Source organism: Cetorhinus maximus, chromosome 17 (genome assembly GCF_964194155.1).
Source record: "Cetorhinus maximus chromosome 17, sCetMax3.hap1.1, whole genome shotgun sequence".
Lineage (NCBI taxonomy): Eukaryota > Metazoa > Chordata > Chondrichthyes > Lamniformes > Cetorhinidae > Cetorhinus > Cetorhinus maximus.
This window is the reverse complement of record NC_135895.1, coordinates 63,773,103-63,796,901: the sequence shown is the minus strand read 5'-3', so window position 1 is coordinate 63,796,901 and position 23,799 is coordinate 63,773,103. Positions and strand designations below refer to the sequence as shown.

At 41.9% G+C, this 23,799-nt stretch overlaps 1 protein-coding gene across 3 annotated transcripts in view; it reads left to right on the top strand.

The window, feature by feature from the left end:
* Nucleotides 1–23,144, top strand: part of atg4c (autophagy related 4C, cysteine peptidase) — a 72,892-nt gene extending 49,748 nt beyond the window's left edge. For all 3 annotated transcript variants that reach the window (XM_078561324.1, XM_078561322.1, XM_078561323.1), the window contains exons 9-11: nucleotides 14,245–14,321; nucleotides 16,199–16,318; nucleotides 22,719–23,144. In XM_078561324.1, the coding sequence (XP_078417450.1) occupies nucleotides 14,245–14,321; nucleotides 16,199–16,318; nucleotides 22,719–22,898 (377 nt within the window). In that variant the 3' untranslated portion in view covers nucleotides 22,899–23,144. The remainder of the gene's footprint in view (nucleotides 1–14,244; nucleotides 14,322–16,198; nucleotides 16,319–22,718) is intronic.
* Nucleotides 23,145–23,799: the final 655 nt, after the last annotated feature.

Genomic DNA, 23,799 nt, shown 5'->3' with positions numbered 1-23,799 from the left:
TTTCAAGCATTGCAGTTTTGGCTTTTGTAACCTGATATCTAAGTTTGTCACTGACAAAAAGATTGGTGGTATAAGAAATAGTGCAATGGAAGCATAAAATCACAAAGAGATGATGATTGATTAAGTGATTGGGCAGAACTATGGCAAATGGACTCATTGCAGTTAAGTGTGAGGTCATCCGTTTTGGAGCAAAAAAGGATGAATCTGAGGATTATTCTAAATAGCGCAAAGCTAGAAACATTGACGATCCAAAGAGATCCTTGTGCATAGTTCACTAAAATGTAGCAGTCAGGTATAAAATATAATTAAAAAGGCTGTTGGAATGTTAGCCTTTTTGACTAGAGCACTAGAATAGAAGGTGGAGTGTTTTTTTGTTACAGCTTTACAACAGCCTAGTTAGACTTTAACTGGAAGGATAGAAAAGCAGCATTATTTAAATGGAGAGAGACTGCAGAACTGTATGGTACAGAGGAATCTGGGTGTTGTACTTGAATCACAAAAAATTAGTACAGCAAATGATTAGGTAGGCAAGTGGAATGTTGTCATTTGTTGCAAGGGGAATGGAATATAAAAGTCGGGAAGTTTTGCTGCAGTTGTACAGGGCATTGGTGAGACCACATCTGGAGAACTGTGTACAGTTTTGGTGGTCTTAAGAAAAGACATAATTGCATTAGAAGCAGTTCAGAGAAGGTTCACTTGACTGGTGGGATGAAGGAGTTATGAGAACAGGTTGGGCCTATATCCATTGGAGTTTAGAAGCAGGGGAGGTAGTCTTATCGATATATATAAAATCCTGTGGGGATGACAAAGTGGATGCCGAAAGGATGTTTCCTGTTGTGGAAAAGACTAGAGTGAGAGAAACAGTTTAAAAATAAGGGGTCTCCAATTTAAGACTGAGATGAAGAGAAGTTATTTCTCTCTGATGGTTGTCAGCCTGTGGAATTCTCTTCCTCAGAGAGCAGTGGAGGCAGAGTCATTGAATATGTTTAGGGCTGAGGTAGATAGATTCTTGACTAACAAGGGAGCCAAAGGGTAAAGGGGGTAGACAGGAAAGTAGAGACCACAATCAGATTAGCCATGATCTTATTAAGTGGCAGAGCAGACTCAAGGGTCCAAATTGCCTGATTCATGTGTTAATATGTTTTGTTTGTAAAGATATGCCCTTTGCCTTCTTTAACCATCTTATCTACCTGTCTTGCTACATTCTGGGATCTGTGGATATGCATTCCAATGTCCCTGTGCTCTTCTACACTTCTCAGTATCATCTTACTATTTATTGTGTATTTCCTTGCCTTGCTTCCCCAGTCCAAATGTATTATCCCCCATTTGTCCAGATTGAATACTATTAGTCACTTTTCTGCCCACCTGACCAGTCCATTAGTCATTCTGTACTCTCCAGCTTTCTCCCTTACTATCAAATACATGGCCAATTTTTGTATTATCTACAAACTTCTTAATCATGCCTCTTACATTTGAGTTTCAATCATTGATATACACCACAAAAAGCAAGGGATCTAGTATTGACCCCTGTAGAACCCATTGGAAGCAGCCTTCTAGTCATAAAATCAGCTGTTGAGCATTGCCATTTGTTTCCCACTTTCCCAATTTTGAATCCATATAGAAAATGTTGGAAATACACAGCAGGTCTGGTAGCATTTGTGGAAAGAGAAACTGAGTTAGCTTTTTAGGCCTGTGACCTTTCATCAAAATGATCTTGGACCTGAAATGTTAACTGTTTTTCTCTCCACAAATGATGTCAGGTATAATGAGTATTTCCGGCTTTTTCTCCTTTTTATTTCAGAGTTCCAGCATCTAAGGTGTTTTGCAGTTTTGGATCCAATTTTTACTTTTCTAATCAGTCTGCCATTTGCAACCTTGTCAAATGCCTTCTAAAATCTAGACTACATAAAATGCGTTACCCTCATCATCCTCCCTTCTTACCTCAAAATATTCAATCAAGTTAGTCAAACATGACCTTTGCTTCACAAATCCATGCTGATTTATCCATTAATTTGCCCACCACTGGGATTAGGCTGACTGGCCTGTAGTTAATCAGCCTAACCCTTTTCTCCCTTTTAAAGAATGATACAACATTAGCAGTCCTCCAGTCCTCTGGTGCTATGCCTGTAACCGGAGAGGATTGGAAAATGTTTGTCAGAGCCTCTGTTATTTCTTCCTTTGCTTCTCTATGACAGCTTGGCATGCATTTCATCCAAATCTGATGATTGATATACCTTCATTGATGCTACGTCCCTTAATATTGCCCATCTCACTGTTTATGACATCCAGTATTTTACACCGCTCCTGCTTAACTACAATGTCTGTATCTTACTTGTCTTTAATGAACACAGTTACAATGGCCCATAACTTCTGAGTTCCTGGCCGTTATACCACTGGGGAACCCCCACGAATGTCCCCAGGTAAGGATTGCACGGCAATTGCCTGGGAAATTCAAACTTCCGTTGGGCAATTACCCTGCACTGGGAACCATCCAAAACTCTGATTTAAATCACAAAATTCAGATGGTTCCAACTGTCTCACAGCAAGTTACCTAGAAAAAGTTAGAAGAATTAAAACCGCTTCTAAGTCCTGGACAACTATAGTACTGACCCACCCTGACCCCTTCATAGAACCACAGAAATCCCCCCACCCACCCAGCCCTCCACAGGACCTCCAACTACTCCCTCCCCATTCCCCCCCCCCCCCCCCCCCCGGCAGGTCTCCCCCCCACCCTTCCAACCATCTTCCCAACCCCTGACTGCAATCCCACCCACTGCATCCCCCCCCACCCCCCCATCCCAGGGACCCTTGACTAACCCCACATACCCTCCCTGACTGCCCTTACCATCCCCCGACTGCTCTCGCTACCCCTGATCGGTAAGGGCCATGCGAGGAGACAGGTGATTACACCAGATGAAATGGAAACTGAATAAGTAGCGAATTAGGTTCATGTGGTAAGTTCTGGTAATTCCTTTTCAGGTTTTAACTATAGATTAAGAATCAAGATCTGACATAGTACTAACCTTTAAGTAAGCTAGGTTAGCTTGTTAAGTAGAGAACTGCTTGGGCTTGGAGTGGCAGTTATCTGCCTATCACAGGAAAGCAGTTGGTTCAAATGTTAATTACTGTAGCAGTAAGCTAAACTAGCTAATGACTCATCAGAGGGTCTATAAAAGCAACAGGCGACTACGCCTGTGTGAGACAGAGACTGAGTGAGTAGTGAATTAGGTTCACGTGGGAATTTGATACACGGGGAAAAGAGGTGTGGTATATATCGGAACTATCCTAAGTTAATTAAATGAGTAATTAAATTAAGTTAACTAAATAACAAGTAACAATGGCAGGACAGGTGTTATGTTGCAGCTGTGGAATGTGGGAGCTTTTGGGCGGCAAGGCGATCCAGGACAAACACATCTACAGAAAGTGTAAGCAGATAGAGGAGTTCGGATCAGGATTATTGACTTGGAATCCGAACTGCAGACACTGCGCAACATAAGGGAGGGGGAGAAACACCTGGACACTTTGTTCCAGAAGATGGGCATGCTTCTTAGAATAGGGTTGTCTGTTTTGATCAGCAGTGAGGGACAAGAGGATGTGACAATGAGTGAGGCAGGTAATGGGACTGAGTAGACAATAGTGGAGGAGCTTCAGACTTTCAAATTGTCAAACAGGTTTGAGGTGCTCACAAACTGTGTGGTCGAAAACAAGGTCTGCAAGGAGGATGAACAGGTTGGCCATGGCACCATGGTACAGGAAGCCATTCAAGTGGGGGGAGCAAACAGGAATGTAGTGTTAGTAGGGGACAGTATAGTGAGGGATTGACACTGTTCTCTGCAGCAAAGATTGAGAGTCCAGAGGCTGTGTTGCCTGCCTGTTGCCAGGGTTTGGGATGTCTGCTCAGGGCTGGAGAGGAACTTGCAGTGGGAAGGGGAGGATCCAGTTGTCGTGGTCCATGTAGGTACCAACAACATAGACAGAACAAGGGAGGAGGTTCTACATGGTCATTATGAGAATCTCATACCAAATTAAGAAGCAGAACCTCAAAAGTGGTAATCTCTGGAATATTACCTGAGTCGCATGCAAATTAGCAGAGGGCAAATAAGATTAGAGAGAAAAATGTGTGGCTCAAAGACTGGTGTGGGAGAAGTGGGTTCCAGTTTGTGGGGCACTAGCACCAGTACTGGGGAAAATGGGGGCTGTACCGTTGGGATGGTCTACACCTGAACTGTGCTGGGACGAGTGTTCTTGCGGATCGCAAAACTAGGGAAGTAGAGAGGGCTGTAAACTAAACAAGGACGGGAAGGGAATCAAGTTTGGGCAGATGTGGCAAATCAAGGGGTAGATTCAAGGCAGGAGACTATAATAGTAATATGGGAAATGAGGGTCATAAAATAGCAGGAAGGGACGGAGAGATAAAACCTGAGGATACACCAATAGTCAAGACTAGGTGTTACAAAGATAACAAAAAGACAAAACTAAAGGCTCTGTATCTGAATGCACGTAGCATTCATACTAAAGTAAATGAATTGATATTGAAGTAAACAGATATGATCTGATAGCCATTACAGAGACATGGCTTCAGGATGACAAGGATTGGGTCCTGAATGTTGAGGGATATATGACATTCAAAAAGAATAGGAAGCTAAGTAGAGGTGGAGGAGTAGTACTGTTGATCAAGGATGGCATTGGTGCAATAGTTAGAGATGATCTTGGTTTAGGAGATCAGTATGTAGAATTAGTTTGGGTAGCGATGAGAAATAGTAGGGGAAAAAAGTCACTAGTGGAAGTGGCCTACAGGCCCCCTAACAGTAACCACAATTTAGGACAAAATATACAAAGAGAGATATTGCGTGCTTGTGATAAAGGGGCAGCAATAATCATGGGTGATTTTAATCCACATACAAACTGGAAAAATCAGGTTGGCAGTAGTAGCCTGGGAGAGGCGTTCATAGAATGCTTTTGAGAGAGTTTCTTAGAGAAGCATGTTCTGGAACCAACCAGAGAGCAGGTTATATTAGACTTGGTATTGTGTCATTTGACAGGATTAATTAATGACCTCAGAGTGAAGGCAGTCCTAGATAGCACTGACCACAATATGATTGAATTTTACATTCAGTTTGAAAGGGAGAAGAGCGGGTCTAAGACTAATATTTTAAACTTAAACAAGGGCAACTATGTGGGCATGAAAGCTGAGCTAGCTGAAATGAACTGGGATAGTAAACTTGGGGATAGATAAATAGAGAAGCAGTGACAGATATTTAAGGGGATATTTCAGAATATTCAGAATAAGTATATTCCTAGTATAAGGAAAAATTCTAAGGAGAGGACCCACCATCCGTGGTTAACTTAAGAACTCAAGGAAAGAGCATATAACTGCGCAAAGATGAGTGGCAGGTCAGATGATTGGTCAGAATATAAAGAATGGCAGTGAATGACTAAAAGGTTAATCAGGAATAAGAAATTAAGAGTATGAGAGGAAGCTAGCTAGAAATGTAAAAATGGATAGTAAGAGTTTCTACAGGTATTTAAAGAGGAAAAGAATAAGTAAAGTGAGTGTTGACCCTCTAGAGAATGACAATGGGGAGTTAATAGTAGATAATAAGGAAATGGCGAATGAAATGAACAAATATATTACTTCTGTTTTCATTATAGAGATACAAAAATCATTACAGTAATAGCTGTAAATCAGGTGGAAGGGAGAGGGGAACTTGGTGAAATTACAAGCATTAGGGAAGCGGTACTGCGAAACTGACTGAGCTGCGGGCTGGCAAGTCTCCGGGTCCTGATGGACTTCATCTCAGGGTCTTAAAAGAGGTGGCTAATGAGGTAGTAGATGTGTTAATTTTCCAAAATCCCCTAGATTCTGGTAAAGTTCCATCGACTAGAAAGTAGAAAATCTAACCCCTTTATTCAAGAAGGGAGGGAGGCAGAAAACAAGAAACTATAGGCCAGTTTAGCTTGACGTCTGTCGTGGGGAAGGTGTTAGAATTGATCATTAAGGAGGTTATAGCTGGGTACTTGGAGAAACTCAAGTTAACCGGGAAGTGTAAGCATGGTTTTGTGAAAGGGAATTAATGTTTAACCAATTTATTGGAGTTCTTTGCGGGAGTAACATGTGCCGTGGATAAAGAAGAACTTGTAGACGTTCTGTACTTGGATTTCCAGAAGGCATTTGATAAGGTGGCACATCAAAGATTATTGCAGAAAATAAAAGCTCATGGTGTAAGGGTAACATATTAGCTTGGATAGAAAATTGGCTGGCTGGCAGAAAGCAGAGAGTATGCACAAATGGAGGTCATGCCTGACAAATCTGTTAGAATTCTTTGAGGAGGTAACGAGTAGGTTAGACAAAGGAGAGCCAATGGATGTTATCTACTTGGACTTCCAGAAGGCCTTTGACAAGGTGCCGCACAGGAGGCTGCTCAGTAAGATAAGAGCCCGTGGTGTTAGAGGCAAGGTGCTCTTGGATAGAAGATTGGCCGTCTGGCAGGAGGCAGAGAGTGGGGATAAGGGGGTCCCTCTCAGGATGGCGGCCGGTGACTAGTGGAGTTCCGCAGGGGTCAGTGTTGGGTCCACAACTTTTCACTTTATACATTAATGATCTAGATGAAGGAACTGAGGGCATCCTGGCTAAGTTTGCAGATGATACAAAGATAGGTGGAGGGACAGGTAGTATTGAGGAGGCGGGGAGGCTGCAGAAGGATTTGGACAGGTTAGGAGAATGGGCAAAGAAGTGGCAGATGGAATACAACGTGGGGAAGTGTGAGGTCATGCACTTTGGTAGGAAGACTAGAGGCATAGACTATTTTCTAAATGGGGAGAGAATTCAGAAATCTGGAGTGCAAAGGGACTTGGGAGTCCTAGTCCAGGATTTTCTTAAGGTTAACTTGCAGGTTGAGTCGGTAGTTAGGAAGGCCAAAGCAATGTTGGCATTTATTTCGAGAGGACTAGAATATAAAAGCAGGGATGTGCTGCTGAGGCATTATAAGGCTCTGGTCAGACCACATTTAGAATATTGCGAGCAATTTTGGGCCCCATATCTCAGGAAGGATGTGCTGGCCCTGGAGAGGGTCCAGAGGAGGTTCACGAGAACGATCCCAGGAATGAAAGGCTTAACATATGAGGAACATTTGAGGATTCTGGGTCTATACTCGATGGAGTTCAGAAGGATGAGGGGGGATCTGATTGAAACTTACAGAATACCGAAAGGCCTGGATAGAGTGGACGTGGGAAGATGTTTCCATTAGTAGGAGAGACTAGGACCCGAGGGCACAGCCTCAGTGTAAAGGGAAGACCTTTTAGAACAGAGATGAGGAGAAACTTCTTTAGCCAGAGAGTGGTGAGTCTATGGAATTCATTGCCACAGAAGGCTGTGGAGGCCAGGACATTGAGTGTATTTAAGACCGAGATAGATAGGTTCTTGATTGGTAAGGGGATCAAAGATTACGAGGAGAAGGCGGGAGAATGGGGTTGAGAAACTTATCAGCCATGATTGAATGGCGGAGCAGACTCGATGGGCCGAATGGCCTAATTTCTGCTCCTATGTCTTATGGTCTTAAATGGGTCTTTTTCGGATTGGCAGGATGTGATGAGTGGAATCCCACAGGGGTCTGTGCTGGGGCCTCAACTTTTTAAGATTTACATCAATGACTTAGATGAGGGGAGTGAAGACATGGTAGCTAAATTTGCAGATGACACAAAGATAGGTAGGAAAGTATGTTGTGAAGAGGACATGAGGTTGCAGATAGATATAGTTTAACGTGGGAATATGTGAAGTTGTTCACTTTGCCACTGTGCATCAGTGGTGGAGGGACAGTGTTTGTGGATGGGGTGCCAATAGAGCAGGCCACTTTTCCGTGGATGGTGTCGACCTTCTTGAGTGTTGTGGGAGTTGCACTCATCCAGGCAAGTGGGGAGTATTCCATCACACTCCTGACTTGTGCCTTGTAATTCGTGGACAGGCTTTGGGGAGTCAGGAGGTGAGTTACTCACCGTAGGGTTCCTAGCATCTGACCTCCTCTTGTAGCCACGGTATTTATCTGGCTAGCCCAGTTCATTTTCTGGTCAATGGTAACCCCCAGGATGTTGATAATGGGGGTTCAGCGATGGTAATATCATTGAATGTCAAGGGGTGACGGTTAGATTCTCATTTGTTGGAGATGGTCATTGCCTGGTACTTGTGTGGTGCAAATGTTACTTGCCATTTGTCAGCACAAGCCTGGATATTGTCCAGATTTTGCTGCATTTGGACATGTGACTCCTCAGATACTGAAGAAGTCCGAATGTTGCTGAATACATCAGCGAACGTCCCTACTTCTGACCTTATGATGGAAGGAAGGTCATTGATGAAGCAGCGGAAGATGGCTGGGCCTAGGACACTACCCTGAGGAACTCCTGCAGTGATGTCCTGGGACTGAAATGATTGACCTCCAACAACCACAACCACCACCCTTTGTGTTAGGTATGACTCCAAGCAGCGGAGAATTTTCCCCCGATTCACATTGACTCCAGTTTTGCTAGGGCTCTTTGATACCATACTTGGTCAAATTCTGCCTTGATGTCAAGAGCAGTCATTCTCACCTCACCTCTGGAATTCAGCTCTTTTGTCCATGTTTGAACCAAGGCTGTAATGAGGTCAGGAGCTGAGTGATCGGGCGAAAGCCAAACTGAGCCTCATTGAGCAGGTTATTTCTAAGCAAGTGTTGCTTGATAGCACTGTTGATGACCCCTTCCATCACTTTACCGATGATGGAGAGTAGAGTGATGGGGCGGTAATTGGCCGGCTTGGATTTGTCCTGCTTTTTGTGGATGGGACATACCTGGGCAATTTTCCACATTTCCAGGTAGATGCCAGTGTTATAGCTGTTCCGGAACAACTTGGCTAGGGGCATGGCAAGTTCTAGAGCACAAGTCTTCAGTACTATTCCCAAAATATTGTCAGGGTCCACAGCCTTTGCAGTGTCCAATGCCTTCAGCCATTTCCTGATATCACGTGGAGTGAATTGAAAAGGTTGAAGACAGGCACCCGTGATGCTGGGGATTTCTGGAGGAGGCAGAGATGGATCATCGACTCGACACTTCTGGCTGAAGATTGTTGCAAATGCTTCAGCCTTATCTTTTGCACTGATGTGCTGGGCTCCCCCATCATTGAGCCTGGGGATATTTGTGGAGCCTCCTCCTCCTTTGAGTTGTTTAATTGTCCACCACCTTTCACGGCTGATGTGGCAAGACTGCAGAGCTTAGCTCTGACCCATTGGTTGTAGAATTGCTTAGCTTTGTCCATTGTTTGCTGCTTACGCTGTTTGGCACGCAAGCAGTCCTGAGTTGAAGCTTCGCTAGGTTGACACCTCATTTTTAGGTTTGCCTGGTGCTGCTCCTGGCATGCTTTCCTGCACTCCTCATTGAAGCCTCTTGGATGCCCAGTCATGAGTTGCTAGATCTGTTCAAAATCTATACCACTTATCATGGTGGTAGTGCCACACAACACGATGGAGGGTATCCTCAATGTAAAGACTGGACTTCGTCTCCACAAGGTCTGTGCGGAGGTCACTCCTACCAATGCTGCCGTGAACAGATGCATCTGCGTCATGAGGTCAAGTATGTTTTCCCCTCTTGTTGGTTCCCTCACCACCTGCAGCAGACCCAATCTAGCAGCTATGTCCTTTAGGACTCAGCCAGCTCAGTCAGTAGTAGTGCTACCAAGCCACTCTTGGTGATGGACATTGAAGTCCCCCACCCAGAGTACATTCTGTGCCCTTGCCACCCTCAGTGCTTCTTCCAAGTGGTGTTCAACATGGAGGAGTTATCTTCTCATTGAATGCCTCCCTTGCCTATCACTACATTACCTTTAAGTAGCTGTTTCTAAGTCCACTTTTGCTAAATTGCATCACAGTTTAGTAAAATTTCCTTTTCTCCAGTTGAGAACTTTTACTCCTTGTCTATTTTTGCCCTTTTCTATAGCTATGCTAAATCTAACTGAGTTATGATTAATGTCACTAAAATGCAGTCACTGATCCTTCTACCTGTTCAGCTTCATTCCCTGTAACTAAGTCCTGAACTGCCCCTACTCTAGCCAAAAATGTTATCCTTCATGCATTTTGAGAATTTCACCCCCCCCCATACATTTTACATGATGCAAACCCAGTTAATATTTGAGTAGTTGAAATCCCCTGCAATCACTGATCTATTGTTGTACCTCTCAGAAAGTTACCTGTACATTTGCTCTTCTATTTCCCTCTGATTGTTTGCTTGGGGTCTACTATAGACCCCCAATGTGATTGCCCCTTTTTTGTTCTTTGATTCAACCTTTATGGTCTTGTTGATGATCCTTCCAGCATACCATCCCTCCTCACAGCTATAATTGTTCCTTTAACCAATATTGTAATCCCTTCCTTTTTTAAATCCCTCTCTATCTGAAGGGGGCAGGTTCCTGCTAATTGTTGGTCCAAACTGTCAACGCCTCTAGAGTGAAGTTGTCAGTGTTGATGGAAGGTGGAGTCTCTACGTCCTGGCCCTAACTTTGGACTTCCTGATGCTGATTGTCAGGCCAAAATCCTTGCAGGCCCACAAAAACCGATCTACAAGCTTTTCCAAGTGAACTTCAGTAAGGGATACCAGGCGCAGCTGGTATGTTAAAGTTGAAAAGTCAAGTGTGAGCCAACTGCAAACTTAACAAAAATACAAAGCTCCATGTTTACCAGGCCGGTGTTCTCAGCACCCTCCTTTACAGTAGTGAGGCATGGATAACTTGTGCAAGCCAAGAAAAGCAGCTGAACAACTTCTACCTCTGCAACCTCAGATGAATATTGGGCATCCCCTGGCAAGACAGATTGCCAAATATGGAAATACACCAACATGCAGGGTTCCCTAGCATGTTTTCCCTAAAGCTTCAAGTTGATCGGGATCAGAGTCAATGCACAGGAAGTCCTTGCTGCTGACCACAGTTGCTGGAGACAAAGTAGCCAGGAAGGGGGTGGAAAAAGCAGAGGACAAAATAAATGACCAAATGGTGGAAAAGAGCCTTCCGGGAAGGAAAATCATTAGTTGACCTCAGGCCTACGCTCTTCATCTGTGCCAGCTGCGGAAGGGACTGCCACTCTCGAGTCGGCCTCTACAACCACAATGGATTATGTTCAATAGATAAGTGACGAACACCCTGGGTGCAGTCCATTGCCTCCTGCGATGGATGGATGCTTAACACTCTCATCTCACCTCAAAATCATGCAACCAGGAATACTGAGCTGGCATACCTGCCCTCCTTTAAGCCATGTTTCAGTAAGTTCTATAATGTCGTATTTCCAAGTGTCTAAATGTGCCTTTAGCTAATCTGCCTTGTTCACTAGACTCTCTGCATTGAAGTACCATTAGGCACTATCACTTTGTCTATATTCTAGTCTTTGTTTCCTCTGCCTTCTATAGTCACTAATTTTCTGCCTTATATTTCCACCTTTGCTTCTCTCTCTTCTGAATTTACTCCCAGATTCCCATCTGCCGTCAAACTAGTTTAAGCTCTGAAGAAAGGTCATACGGACTCGAAACGTTAACTGTTACCCGCTGCACAAAGATGCTGTCAGACCTTCTAAGTTTTTCCAGCATTTTCTGTTTTTGTTTCAGATTTCCAGCATCCACAGTATTTTGCTTTTATATTAAGCTAGTTTAAGCCTTCTCCCTCCCCACATCCAGCAGTACCAGCAAACCTCCAGACAATGATATTGATCCCAGTCCAAGTGCAGTCAGTTCAACTTGTACAGTTCTCATTTCCCCCAGAATCAGTCCCAATGGTGCAGGTATCTAAAGTCCTCCTCCTGCACCACCTGTCAAGCCACACGTCCATCTGCACTATTAAGCTCCAGTAACTGTTAGGCAATAAAGACTGAGACCAAGACTGACTCCTTCGGATAGAGTTTTATTTCTAATGCATAAAACACTCCACAGAGAGAACGTGTCTCACCTGTTATCCCTTTTATACAACCAAATGGGCACTTAGGTTGTTAACTAATAACTAGCAATTGAATTCCTTTAACTGTTTCCTTCCCCAACATGCACAGTCCTACAATTTCTGTACTTGGGTGACACCGGGGCTAATCTGGAGAGTTCGTATTTATTAATTTCTCCCTAGCTCCTTAAAATCTGCCTGCAGGATCTCGTCTGCATTCCTGCATATGTCATTGATACTGATGTAGAACATAACCTCTGGATGTTCACCCTACCACCCCAGTGTTCTACAGCTGCACAGTGACATCCATGACCTTGGTACCAGGGAAGCAACATAGCATCCTGGAATTAAGTCTGTGGCTGCAGACATGCCTCTCTGTTCCCCATATCTTTTAATTCACTAATGCTATTGCTTTTCTGGATTATAGAAGGTTAAGGAGGGATGAGTTGATTTTTTTTAGGACTTTGAAAGGATTTAATATGGTAGATAGAGGTTGGTGGGGGAGTCTAGGATAAGGGGACATAACTTTAAAATCAGAGCCAGGCCATTCGAGAGAAGAATCACTACTTGACATATAGGGTGGTAGAAGTATGGAACTCTCTTTTATAAAAAGCAGTAGATGCTAGCTTAATTAATAATTTTAAACCTGAGATTGATAGATTTTCACTAGACAAGGGCATAAAAGAATACTGATCCAAGGCAAGTGGATAGAGATAAGAAATGCATCAGCCATCACCTCAGTGAATGGTGGAACATACTTGAGGGGCTGAATGGCCTGCTCCAGTTCCTATGTTCTATGAATGCTGTTGTTTACTCCTTTGGATTATACAATTGAATAGTTTGATATTGTATTTCAGCAAAGATTAAAATTACAAAACACAAATGGGCCATTTGCACAACCAGTCTTTTGCTTTTATCTTAGTCTTTTGTTGGTGTTCATCCTCCACATGAGCACAAGTCCTAATCCCATGATCCTTTCTTCCAATATCTAAATCCTTCAGCCACCTGTCAATTCAGTGTTAAATGTTGACATGATCTCTACTTTAATCACTAACTCTGATTTGCATTCCACAGCCTTGTTTCTTCCTATGTAAAAATAATTTTCTCCTCTTTATTCGAAGTCTTTTCCATTTAATCTTGTATCTATGCCCCTCATTTCAAATCCCCCAATCAATGGAAACAACCTGTTTCTATCAAATCACCATATGACCTCCTCTATGTTAATGAAAACAGGCCTAATTTTTCCGAAGTCTTTATTTGTATTTGAATTTTATCACACCAGGCACCATCCTAGTGAATCTGCACTGTACTTCTCTTTTACCTCAAAATCCTTCCTATAGCACGAAGCCTAAAATTGCACTTAGTACTTCAACTGTGGTCCTTTGGTTTGATATAAATTTGCCATTACATTTCAATTTTTATATTCTATACCCCTTGCTACACAACTCAGCATTCCATTAGCTTTTTATAGCCTGTACACTTGAGGTACTGCTTTTAATGTCTTGTGAACCTGACCTCTCCACCCTGCCACCCTCTCCTCTTCCCCATTCAAATTGTAATTATTTTATTACTTACTATATCAAAAGTGTTTTAATTCACATTTACTGACACTGTATTCCATCTTCCACTTCTTTGCACAGCCATGTTATTCTTGGAAACTCCTTTGGTCCTCAGAATTATTTTACTATGCCTCTTATTTTATAATTTTCTACAAATTTGGACACCAGCACAGGAGCATCCCTAAACTTAGATGCTTAGAGTGCTTACAAGAGTGACTAGCATCACCACACCTGAGAGAATGTCTGGAGCAGGATTCTAAACTTATAACATGCTGACTGTTGCCTCCAGTGCCTTATATGAGTCACCATTCTCTACATGTTAGTCAGATGAGACAAACCCTGTTCTTTCTTGACATCCCTGCTTGCGACTTTTTCATCATGAGTCATTGGATAGTGGCTGGTTTCCTTTCTCTTCTGTAGTATAGAAAGCATTGAGACCAATTGCCTGGAGGTCAAACTTGGCCTCAGCTATATACAGTTCTTTTACCAATTGTTTTTTTATATTTAGTAATTTTTGGAAAATTTTAAATAAGATTGAAATTGCTATGTAAAAATTTTGCTTGGACAGCACAATTTGACAATTCAGAATACAATCTTGTCTGAAAATAGGCTTCAAACAGCAAACTCTGTGTTGGCAGAATTATATGCTGGGCATTATTTTACTCATTGTACAAACTGTAGAGATGAGACTGGAAGAAGATGTCTCATTAGGTATTTTTGAATTTCTTATCTTCTGTTTTGTTCTTCAAGATGACAGTTTGATATACATGGATCCTCATTATTGCCAATCATTCGTGGATGTCACAACAAAGGATTTTCCACTTGAGGTGAAGTTTTGTATATTATGTGAAATGTTGATTTTATTTTTCTCCTTTATGATTGAATTAAAATGATTTCATTTTATGCCAAAGTACACTTTATTCCTAATATAAACACAATTCCATTTTAGTTAAAATTACAGCTGGGAATTTACCCAGCGGGGGTAACTCCCGATATCAGGACCAAATGTGGGTCCTGAGCCCGCTCAAGTGGGTAGCGGGACCTAGGTGGCAATCTTCCCAGTGGCAGCCTTTTAATTGACTGCCACCAGGCCCACGGACCCATTCTCTCCATGCTGCTGGCCCAATTAGAAAGCCCAGCAGCTATAGTAGCACCACCGAGAGAGGTGGCCGTTGCTGAGGCTGTAGAGAGAATGAAAGGGCACCTCTGTTTTGCAGCATCCTCACAAGCAGGCAGGCCCCAGTGACTGGAAGGGCAGCCCTTCAGCGTTGGGGCCCTGGGAGCCCTACCTTGGACCATAGAGCCCCCTGGAAGGCCTGGGAAAATGGCTGTCGACTGGGCTTTTAATTATTTAATTAATAATCTGGCGTGCCACCAGTTGGCATAGTTCTTCGAGCTTTGACTTTTCCAATAATTTAATTCTTTTGTAAACTTGGTGAGGCATGTTCTTGATACCATGATGGCAGAATGGAACATATTTCAATTTCAGCCTCTCCCATCTGGGGTATAGTGCAAGTTAGATGCAGATCAAAACTTCCTCTGTAGGCTCCAACCTCACAAACATATCCACGAGTGTGACATTTCCATTTACCACTGTGGTCATTATGTGTCCTTTCTGAATGAGACTGATGCTAAATTACATTCAATTCAATACTGTGGGTGTACACTAACCAGGAGCTGGTTTGAGAACAACTGAGATTCATTTCATGTTGGATTTTTGCAGTGAAAAGAATGAAAAGAACCTTTCATCCCATCTGCCTTGTTAGACTGGAACATAAACCCCAATAGTGTCCATCTCACTGCGCTCTGCTTGCTTTTCCATTAATAACACTGCCCTACACAAGATTATTTACGTTGTGTTCTACAGTGAGTCAGTTATGGAGTATGCATTATATCAATAATTAGTAGATGAAGTGGATTTTCTGTAGAAAAATGCATGTTAAGGAGAGAAGGTTGATGTTTCATACAATTGTATTGGAGTAACCTAAACTAGTCTTAAAAACAAAAAACTACTGCGAATGCTGGAAATCCAAAACAAAAACAGAATTACCTGGAAAAACTCAGCAGGTCTGGCAGCATTGGCGGAGAAGAAAAGAGTTGACGTTTCGAGTCCTCATGACCCTTCAGCAGAACTGAGTAAAATTAGGAGAGGGGTGAAATATAAGCTGGTTTAAGGTGGTGGTGGGTGGTAGAGAGGTTGGGGGTGGGGGTTGTAGGGACAAGCAAGCAGTGATAGGAGCAGATAATCAAAAGATGTCACAGACAAAGGAACAAAGACAAAGTGTAAAAGGTGGTGATATTATCTAAGAGAATGTGCTAATTAAGAATGGATGGCAGGACACTCAAGGTACAGCTCTAGTGGGGGTGGGGTGGAAAGACTGACAGGGCATTACAGTTATAGATTTAAAAATAATGGAAATAGGTGGGAAAAGAAAAATCTATATAAATTATTGGAAAAAACAAAAGGGAGGGGGAAGAAACAGAAAGGGAGTGGGGATGGGGGAGGGAGTTCAAGATCTAAAGTTGTTGAATTCAATATTTAGTCCGGAAGGCCGTAAAGTGCCTAGTCGGAAGATGAGGTGCTAGACTAGTCTTGATGTGCCTTTGGATGTTTTGATTATGTTTAAAGGTGCTATATAAATACAAATTGTTATTCTGGCAGAGCTTTTGCTGGTAGACTAATTCTGCTACTTTGTTCTTTCAGTCATATCACTGTCCTTCTCCGAAAAAGATGTCATTTAGTAAAATGGATCCCAGCTGCACCATAGGGTTTTACTCGCACAATGAAGATGATTTTGAAAAAATAATTGATGAGGTAACAAAGGTGTGTGGTAAGAATTGTTGATGCAATAAGTCGGGAGGAACCATTAAGCTAAGTGTTTCTCTAGGAATATATCAAAACTGTTATTACACTTGAAGTAAAGAACTCCCCTAGAGGTTTAATGGAAAAATACAAACATGGTGTGGTATTGAGCCTTACAGACCTGGAAAGTCCCAGATTCAGTGGAGTTAGCCTTTCTCATCAGCGGGGAAGGGACAGTGGTGTGGGCCATTTACAGTAAACTTGGGTGTTCTTGTGCTAGAGAGTAGAAAAATAATCCAGGATTGCCACATCGCTGCATAGTACACTTTCCACTTCAGGCATTTACTGCCACTCTTAGAGCAATACATTGCAGAACCTTCCCGGGAACAGCCTATTTTAGATCTAGTAATGTGTAATGAGGTAGGATTATTAGATCTCGTAGTTAAGTATCCTTTAAGGGGTAGCGATCACAACATGGTAGAATTTCAAACTCAATTTGAGGGCGAGCAACTCAGATCTTCAACCAGTGTCCTCAACTTAAATAAGGGCAATTACGAAGGTATGAAGGAAGAGTTGTCTAAAGCGGGCTAAGAAAATAGACTAAGAGAAAGATCAGTGGATGAGCAGTGGCAGACATTTAAGCAGATATTTCATAATGCTCAGCAAAAATTTATCCCGGTCAAAAAGAAGGACTCGATGAGAAGGCTGAACCATCCGTGGTTAACAAAGGTGGTCAAGGAGAGTATCCAATCAAAAACTAAGGCATACAAAGTGGCGAAAACTAATGGTAGGCCAGAAGATTAGGAATTTTTGAGGAACCAGCAGCGGATGACTAAAAAGCTAATAAAGAGGGAGAAAATTGATTATGAAAGTAAATTGGCAAGAAATATAAAAACAAACAGCAAGAGCTTCTACGGGTATATCAAAAGAAATAGGGTAGCTAAAGTGAGCGTGGGACCCTTGGAGGATGTGACTGGAGAATTAATAATGGGGAACAGGGAAATGGCAGATAATTTAAATCAATATTTTGCATCAGTCTTCATGGTGGAGATAAGCAAGGAGCTAATGGGAGGAAAGATCTTGCAACAGTCTCTATCACGAGGGACAAAGTATTTGAGAAACTAATGGGCCTAAAGGCAGACAAGTCACCACGACCTGATGGCCTGCATCCAAGGGTTTTAAAGGAAGTGGCTGCAGAGATAGTGGAGGCATTGGTCGAAATATTCCAGAATTCACTGGATTCCAGGAGGGCCCCACTGGATTGGAAAATTGCTAATGTGACGCCCCTGTTCAAGAAGGGAGGGAGACAAAAAGCAGGAAACTATAGGCCAGTCAGCCTAACATCTGTAGTTGGGAAAATGCTAGAGTCCATTATTAAGGAAGAAATAGGACATTTAGAAAAGCTTAACGCAATCAAACAGAGTCAACATGGCTTTGTGAAAGGGAAATCATGTCTGACAAATTTGCTAGAGTTCTCTGAGGATATAACAAGCAGAGTTGATAAAGGGGAACCGGTAGATGTGTATTTGGATTTCCAGAAGGCATTTGATAAGGTGCAATTTACAAGGTTATTGCACAAAATAAGAGCTCACTGCATTGGGGGGGTAATGTATTAGCATGGATTGAGGATTGGTTAACACACAAAAGACAGTCAGGATTAATGTGTCTTTTTCAGGTTGAAAAGACATAACTAGTGGAGTGCCACAAGGACCAGTCCTAGGGCCTCAATTATTTACTATCTATATTAATGGCTTGGAGGAGGGGGCAGAGTGTAATGTATTCAAATTTGCTGACGATACAAAAATAGCTGGGAGGGCATGTTGCGATGAGGGCATAAGGAATCTGCAAGGGGATATAAACATGTTGAGTGAGTGAGCAAAAACTTGGCAGAAGAGTTTAATGTAGGAAGGTGTGTGGTCATGCACTTTGATAGGAAAAATCAAAAGGCAGACTATTATTTAAATGGAGAGAGACTCCAAAAAAGTGCAGCACAGAGAGATCTGGGTGTTCTTGTGCATGAAACACAAAAAGTTAACATGCAGATGCAGCAAGTAATTAAGAAGGCAAATGGAATCTTAGCCTGCATTTCTAGGGGGTTGGAGTTTAAAAATAAGGAAGCCTTGTTACAACTGTAGAGGGTGTTGGTGAGACCGCACGAGGAGTACTATGTACAGTTTTGGTCCCCGTATTTAAGAAAGGATATACTGGCATTGGAGGCAGTTAAGAGGAGATTCACCAGGCTGATTCCTGGGATGAAGGGGTTGACTTGTCAAGAACAGCTAAACAGGTTAGGCCTTTATTCATTATAGTTTAGAAGAATGAGGGGTGATCTTATTGAAATGTACAAGATTCTGAGGGGGCTTGACAGGGTAAACGTTGATGTTGAGAAGATGTTTCCACTAGTGGGGGAATTGCGAACCAGGGGATACAGTTGCAGAATAAGGGGACACTCATTTAAGACTGAGCTGTGAAGGAATTTTTTCTCTCAGATGGTAGTGAATGTCTGGAATTCTCTACCTCAGAGTGTTGTGAAGGTTAGATCACTGAAAGTATTTAAAGAAGAGTTAGATAGATTTTTGAAATATTGTGGAGTTGAGAGCTATGAGGAGCTGGCACGAAAGAGGAGTTGAGGCCTGGGACAGATTAGCCATGATCTTATTGAATGACGGGGCAGGCCTGAGAGGCCAAATGGCCTACTCTTGCTCCTATTTCTTATGTTCTTATTTTTCAGCTCTAGGGCAGTGTAATGTGGTTATATACAGAATAAATCTCTCTGTGCTTTGTCCCAATCTTAGAAAAATGTAAACTGCTGCAGTGTAGTGACAATTTGTTTCTTTCAGTAGCCAATCTTTGGCTCCTCTAAGTGATGTTGGTAATTGAGTGTCAATTATGTTTGGTGGACCTGTACCCATTAGCTTGGTATTAACATTTTGCGTAGGAATTTTATAGCCTCCAGGCTGAGGAAAGCATCATACCTCAGACTAGTGTAATTCCTGAGTTTGGATCTATTTTAAAAATAAGTGCGCTAACCTATTGTGCTACCCACTACTACATTGTTAACACATTTGTGCTTCCATTTTAGTGTCTTTTAATCAATAGTATCAAATTTCAGATGCCAAATTCAAGCTAAAATATGGTTAGTTGGAGAACTGCTGTTCACACCTTTTTGAGTGTTGGAGGAGGGCTAGTAGGAAGCAGACAATTCAAAGGAATGCACTTTTCAAGTGCATCTCATTTATTTGCAGATTAGCTCTGGCAGGGTATTGAGAAGACACTGGCAAGTTATTCTCTGTCAAAAGTGCAAAAGGTGTTGAGTTGAGATATCCTCATGGTTGTATTTCAATTTCATAAGAACATAAGAATTCTTGTGAAAAGAAGATCAAGAGGCCAGCAAACCTGTCCTCTTTTGAATGGCCTCTCCAGCTTCTCACTATAACCCCTAGTCGTTCCCTCTGTAGAAACTTACATAATTGCTTCTTGAAGGCATTTATATTATCCGCTTCAAGAGACTTTTCTGATTTATTCTACATCTCTATAACCTTTTCAGTGAAAAAGTTCTGCCTCATTTCCTTTTTTCATAATCTACCTGTTCGTAACTTGTATCCCCTGGTATTTGAATCCTTAAGCGCAATGAGCAATTTGACTGGGCCACCTTTGTCAATTTGGTTCAATTAGCTCGTATCCTCAAGTTCATTTATTTTTGGGTCCTATAGTTGTTGCTCTTCTTTCCAACTTATCAGTGTGTTTTTTTTAAGGCAAGATGTTGATAACTACCTGCAATATTCCAAAACACATATCTTGTCAATGAGTAGTCTAGGGTTAACTTAACCATTTTTATTAATGCTGTTCATTTGGCCTTGCGGCATTTTCCAAATAGCTGTCCAATATTGTCACCAGCAGGTGGCAATATTGAAAGTAAAATAAATTGGAGCTTAGCAAATCGCCTACATTAGCAGTCTGACTTAAATGAAGCTTACACTGTGTGTAGTTCTGATAAATTATTTCATTTGTGACACAAATTAAAGTTAGTTTGAATTTGAAAGAAATGATTCTATTAATGAATGTGAAAATGTGCTTAACTGTACGGAAATTTAACTTATCTTGAAGTTCCAATTCTGCATAAAATTAGAATGAGCAATTTTAAATGTAAAAACTATTGATTTAGCAGATACATACCTAACTGTAGTTCAGATATGGTCAGAATATTAGCAAACTGTTGCTCAGGTGCTTTCTAAAAGGTATCCTATGTAATTCTTTGTGCTTTTCTGCCTTTTTTTTCATTGCTCATGCAGTATAAATCAGTCACGAGTTTTTAATATGAAAAATAGAAACTCAGCCTTTCCACCCCACCTTATATTTCAACATAAGAGCAATATTTTGCGGGATGTAAAATTGGTGTTCAAGCCTATCCTGTGGGTTTTTTGCCTGGTGAGTTGAATTAAAATTGCACCCAGTCTCCCTTTCAAAACTGGTAGTCAAGCCCTGCTTAAAAAGCCAACTTGGCACATTTATTCACTCCAATTTTTGCCTCATCTTTAAACTCCCTTTTATCTCTAAGATCTTTGAATGCGTCATTGCTTCCTTTTCCATCCATCTCATAACTTGAGAACACTACTTTTTAGTGTCAGATATTGCTAGCACTTGACAGGATTTGGAGATCCTTTTCATACATTAACCCTAATTTAATGCATTTTTACAATGCACAGTTGTTTTGCTTCAGTTATACTGCAGATTTGGTGTCACCATAATAATACTTCACAATAAAAAAATACAAAAAATGCAATTTAACACTAAAAATGTCAACAAAAATTTACAGTTTTCTGTCAATGGGGAGATAAACTGAAAAAGGTGCTCTTACACAATTAGTGAGTACATCATTGTACTCAGGCCAGTTGTTTTAGATTTGAAACTTTAAAACAATTCAGGCGACCTTTAAATATATGATGTTGAAGAGAAGTGGATGCCTCCATCAGCTTTGTTCAATCATTTGTAGTTTCATCAGATGTCAGTGAACAACATTGTGCACCTGAATACACATTTATGAAATTCTACCTACTGCCATTTAGCAGTGAGGTGAGCAGATGTAATCTAACTGTCTGCTTGCAGTATTGTTAAAATGTGACCACTGGCTCCCCAATGGCTCAGTCGGTAGTGATACTCCTTTGTGTGATAGAGCCATGCAGGACAGGAAGTTTCTCTTTTGGTCACTGGATTATGCGAAATTGACTCATTTCAGCTTGGCCAGTGGTAGGGTGTTACAATATGCAGATAGGGAAATATTAACCAGGTTTTTTTCTCTGAATAATTACCCAAGGGCTGCTACTCTAAATTACAGTCTCTGAATTCTGAAAAATGCACAGATAGACTTTGGAGCCAGAATTTTATTGAAAATCGGGTTGTCCCGCTCCGGGACTAAAAGCAGAATCTGAGCCCACCCGGATGGATGGCAAGACACTGGGCAGCATTGCTAATTAAGAGGCCGCTGCTGGGACTGCTGTCATTTGAGGATGGTGGTTGCCTCCCAGAGCTTCCAACCCAATCAGAGGGCCAACCATTCGGCAACCTCTGAAGCGCCATCGATAGAGCTGGCCGCTGCTGAGGCTGTAGGGAAAAGAGTGCACCTCCATGTTGAGGCCAAGAAAATACTTTAATTTAATATGCCAGGGCTAGAAGGGTGAATCCCTCCCTCCCCAAATTGACTGTGCTCTTATACCTCTACCAGGACTGTCACTATTCATGCATGTTCCTAACTACGTGTATCAGCAGGCTACAGTGGCCAAACCTGGTACTTTCCACACCCTGGGATGGATTTTACTAGCCCTGTGAAGACTGGCTGGGAGGTGGGGGCAGCAGGGGCAGCCATTGCCCTGGAGGCCCCTCTGTCGGCCATGGAATGGCCATTAAGGAAGGGCCCAACCCCCCCACTCCACGGAAATACGCTGAGAGGCGCCTGGATTTTCCTCGTGGCCTCCCATGTGTGGGGGGCCCATCCTGACACCAGTAAAATGGATACAGGAGCAGAGCTTAATTGGCACATTAATTGGTTTAATTGACCAAAGGCCTCTGGTCAGCAGACATCCTTGTCGCTGCCTTTCTGTTCAGAATATCCTGTGGCAATCTCCCCACCCAACCCCTTCCACTGCCATTTTACACCTCACCTGCCTCCCAACCCCTCCAGCCCAGGTTGTGCAAAGAACCAGGTTTGGCTACTGTAACCTGCTGATACTTACTCGGTAGAGTCCTGCATGAACAATGACAGTTTTGGTAGAGGTATCAGAGCATAGCCAATTTGGGGGTGGAGGGAAATGGAACTGAATACCACAGTTAAAAATAAAACATTAATTTTCCTTTTATAGAAAGAGATGTGATTTGCAAATATGAAAATAAATTGAAAGGTATTTTATTTCTATTTAAACTTTAGGTTCTGAATTCACCGTCTTCCAAGGAGAAATATCCACTGTTTACTTTTTCAAGGGGACATGCTAGAGATTATGATATTGATAAACTTTGCACGCCAAAAACTGATTCAGCTGTACAGCCCTCAGAGACTCAAAGGAGGAAAGCGGAGAGATTGAGTAATGAGGAGTTTGTCTTGCTCTAACGGAATTTCATGGTCAATGCAGTGGACTACCCTGTCAGTGCTGGCATCTGCTGTGGGTATCCATTCGTACTGATATACAAAGAATCTGTAATTATATAGCTTGATGCTGCTGATTTAAAAATACTTTGCTAAGATACAAAGTGGATATTTTATTGTATGTATAAAAAGGTAATCTTCCCTGATATGATAGTTTCTGACTATGTATAGTAATGAAAATAAACTTTTTTTTAATTGACCATACAGAAAGTTATTTAAATATTGGGTTTATTTTCCCATCTGAACATCTTTTCACATCTACAGTTTCCTTCATACATCTTTTGTTTTTCCAGGCTCTAAGCTAAATCACAACCACTGGAGACCAGAGGAAAGATTGATCAGGGGTCATCACAATGAGACTGATAACTGAACCAGAATTGTGCACCAGCCAAAAGGTTTCTCTGCCATCCTATAACATAAATTTCCACACCCATATCCCCTTGGTCCTGCTATCTTATTGCAGCCTCTGCACCCAAGGCCTTGAAGGCTGATACGGCAACCTCTGACCACTTCCTCATCTCCCATAATTCCATCACCTTTATTTTGGGATAAAATCTTTCTTAACTCCTTCAATGGTAGAATTTATCCAAAATGCAGCTTTCTGTATTCTGTTCTGCAATAGGTGATACTTGCCCTTCACTTGGCCTTGTTGACCTGCACCCAGTTCCCTGTCCCCAATTTAAGATTGTTGTTCTCACTTTAGCTAGAGTTTTGGGGTTGATGACACTCTTTATGGGTGAATTAAAAGATGCAGCCCTTTGCATCCTTATTGGTGAATTATAAGAGGCATAGAGAATTTATCAGTGGGAGTTATCCTGACCTGAAAAATCAAAGATTTAGAAAGATCATAATTGAGCGATGCAAT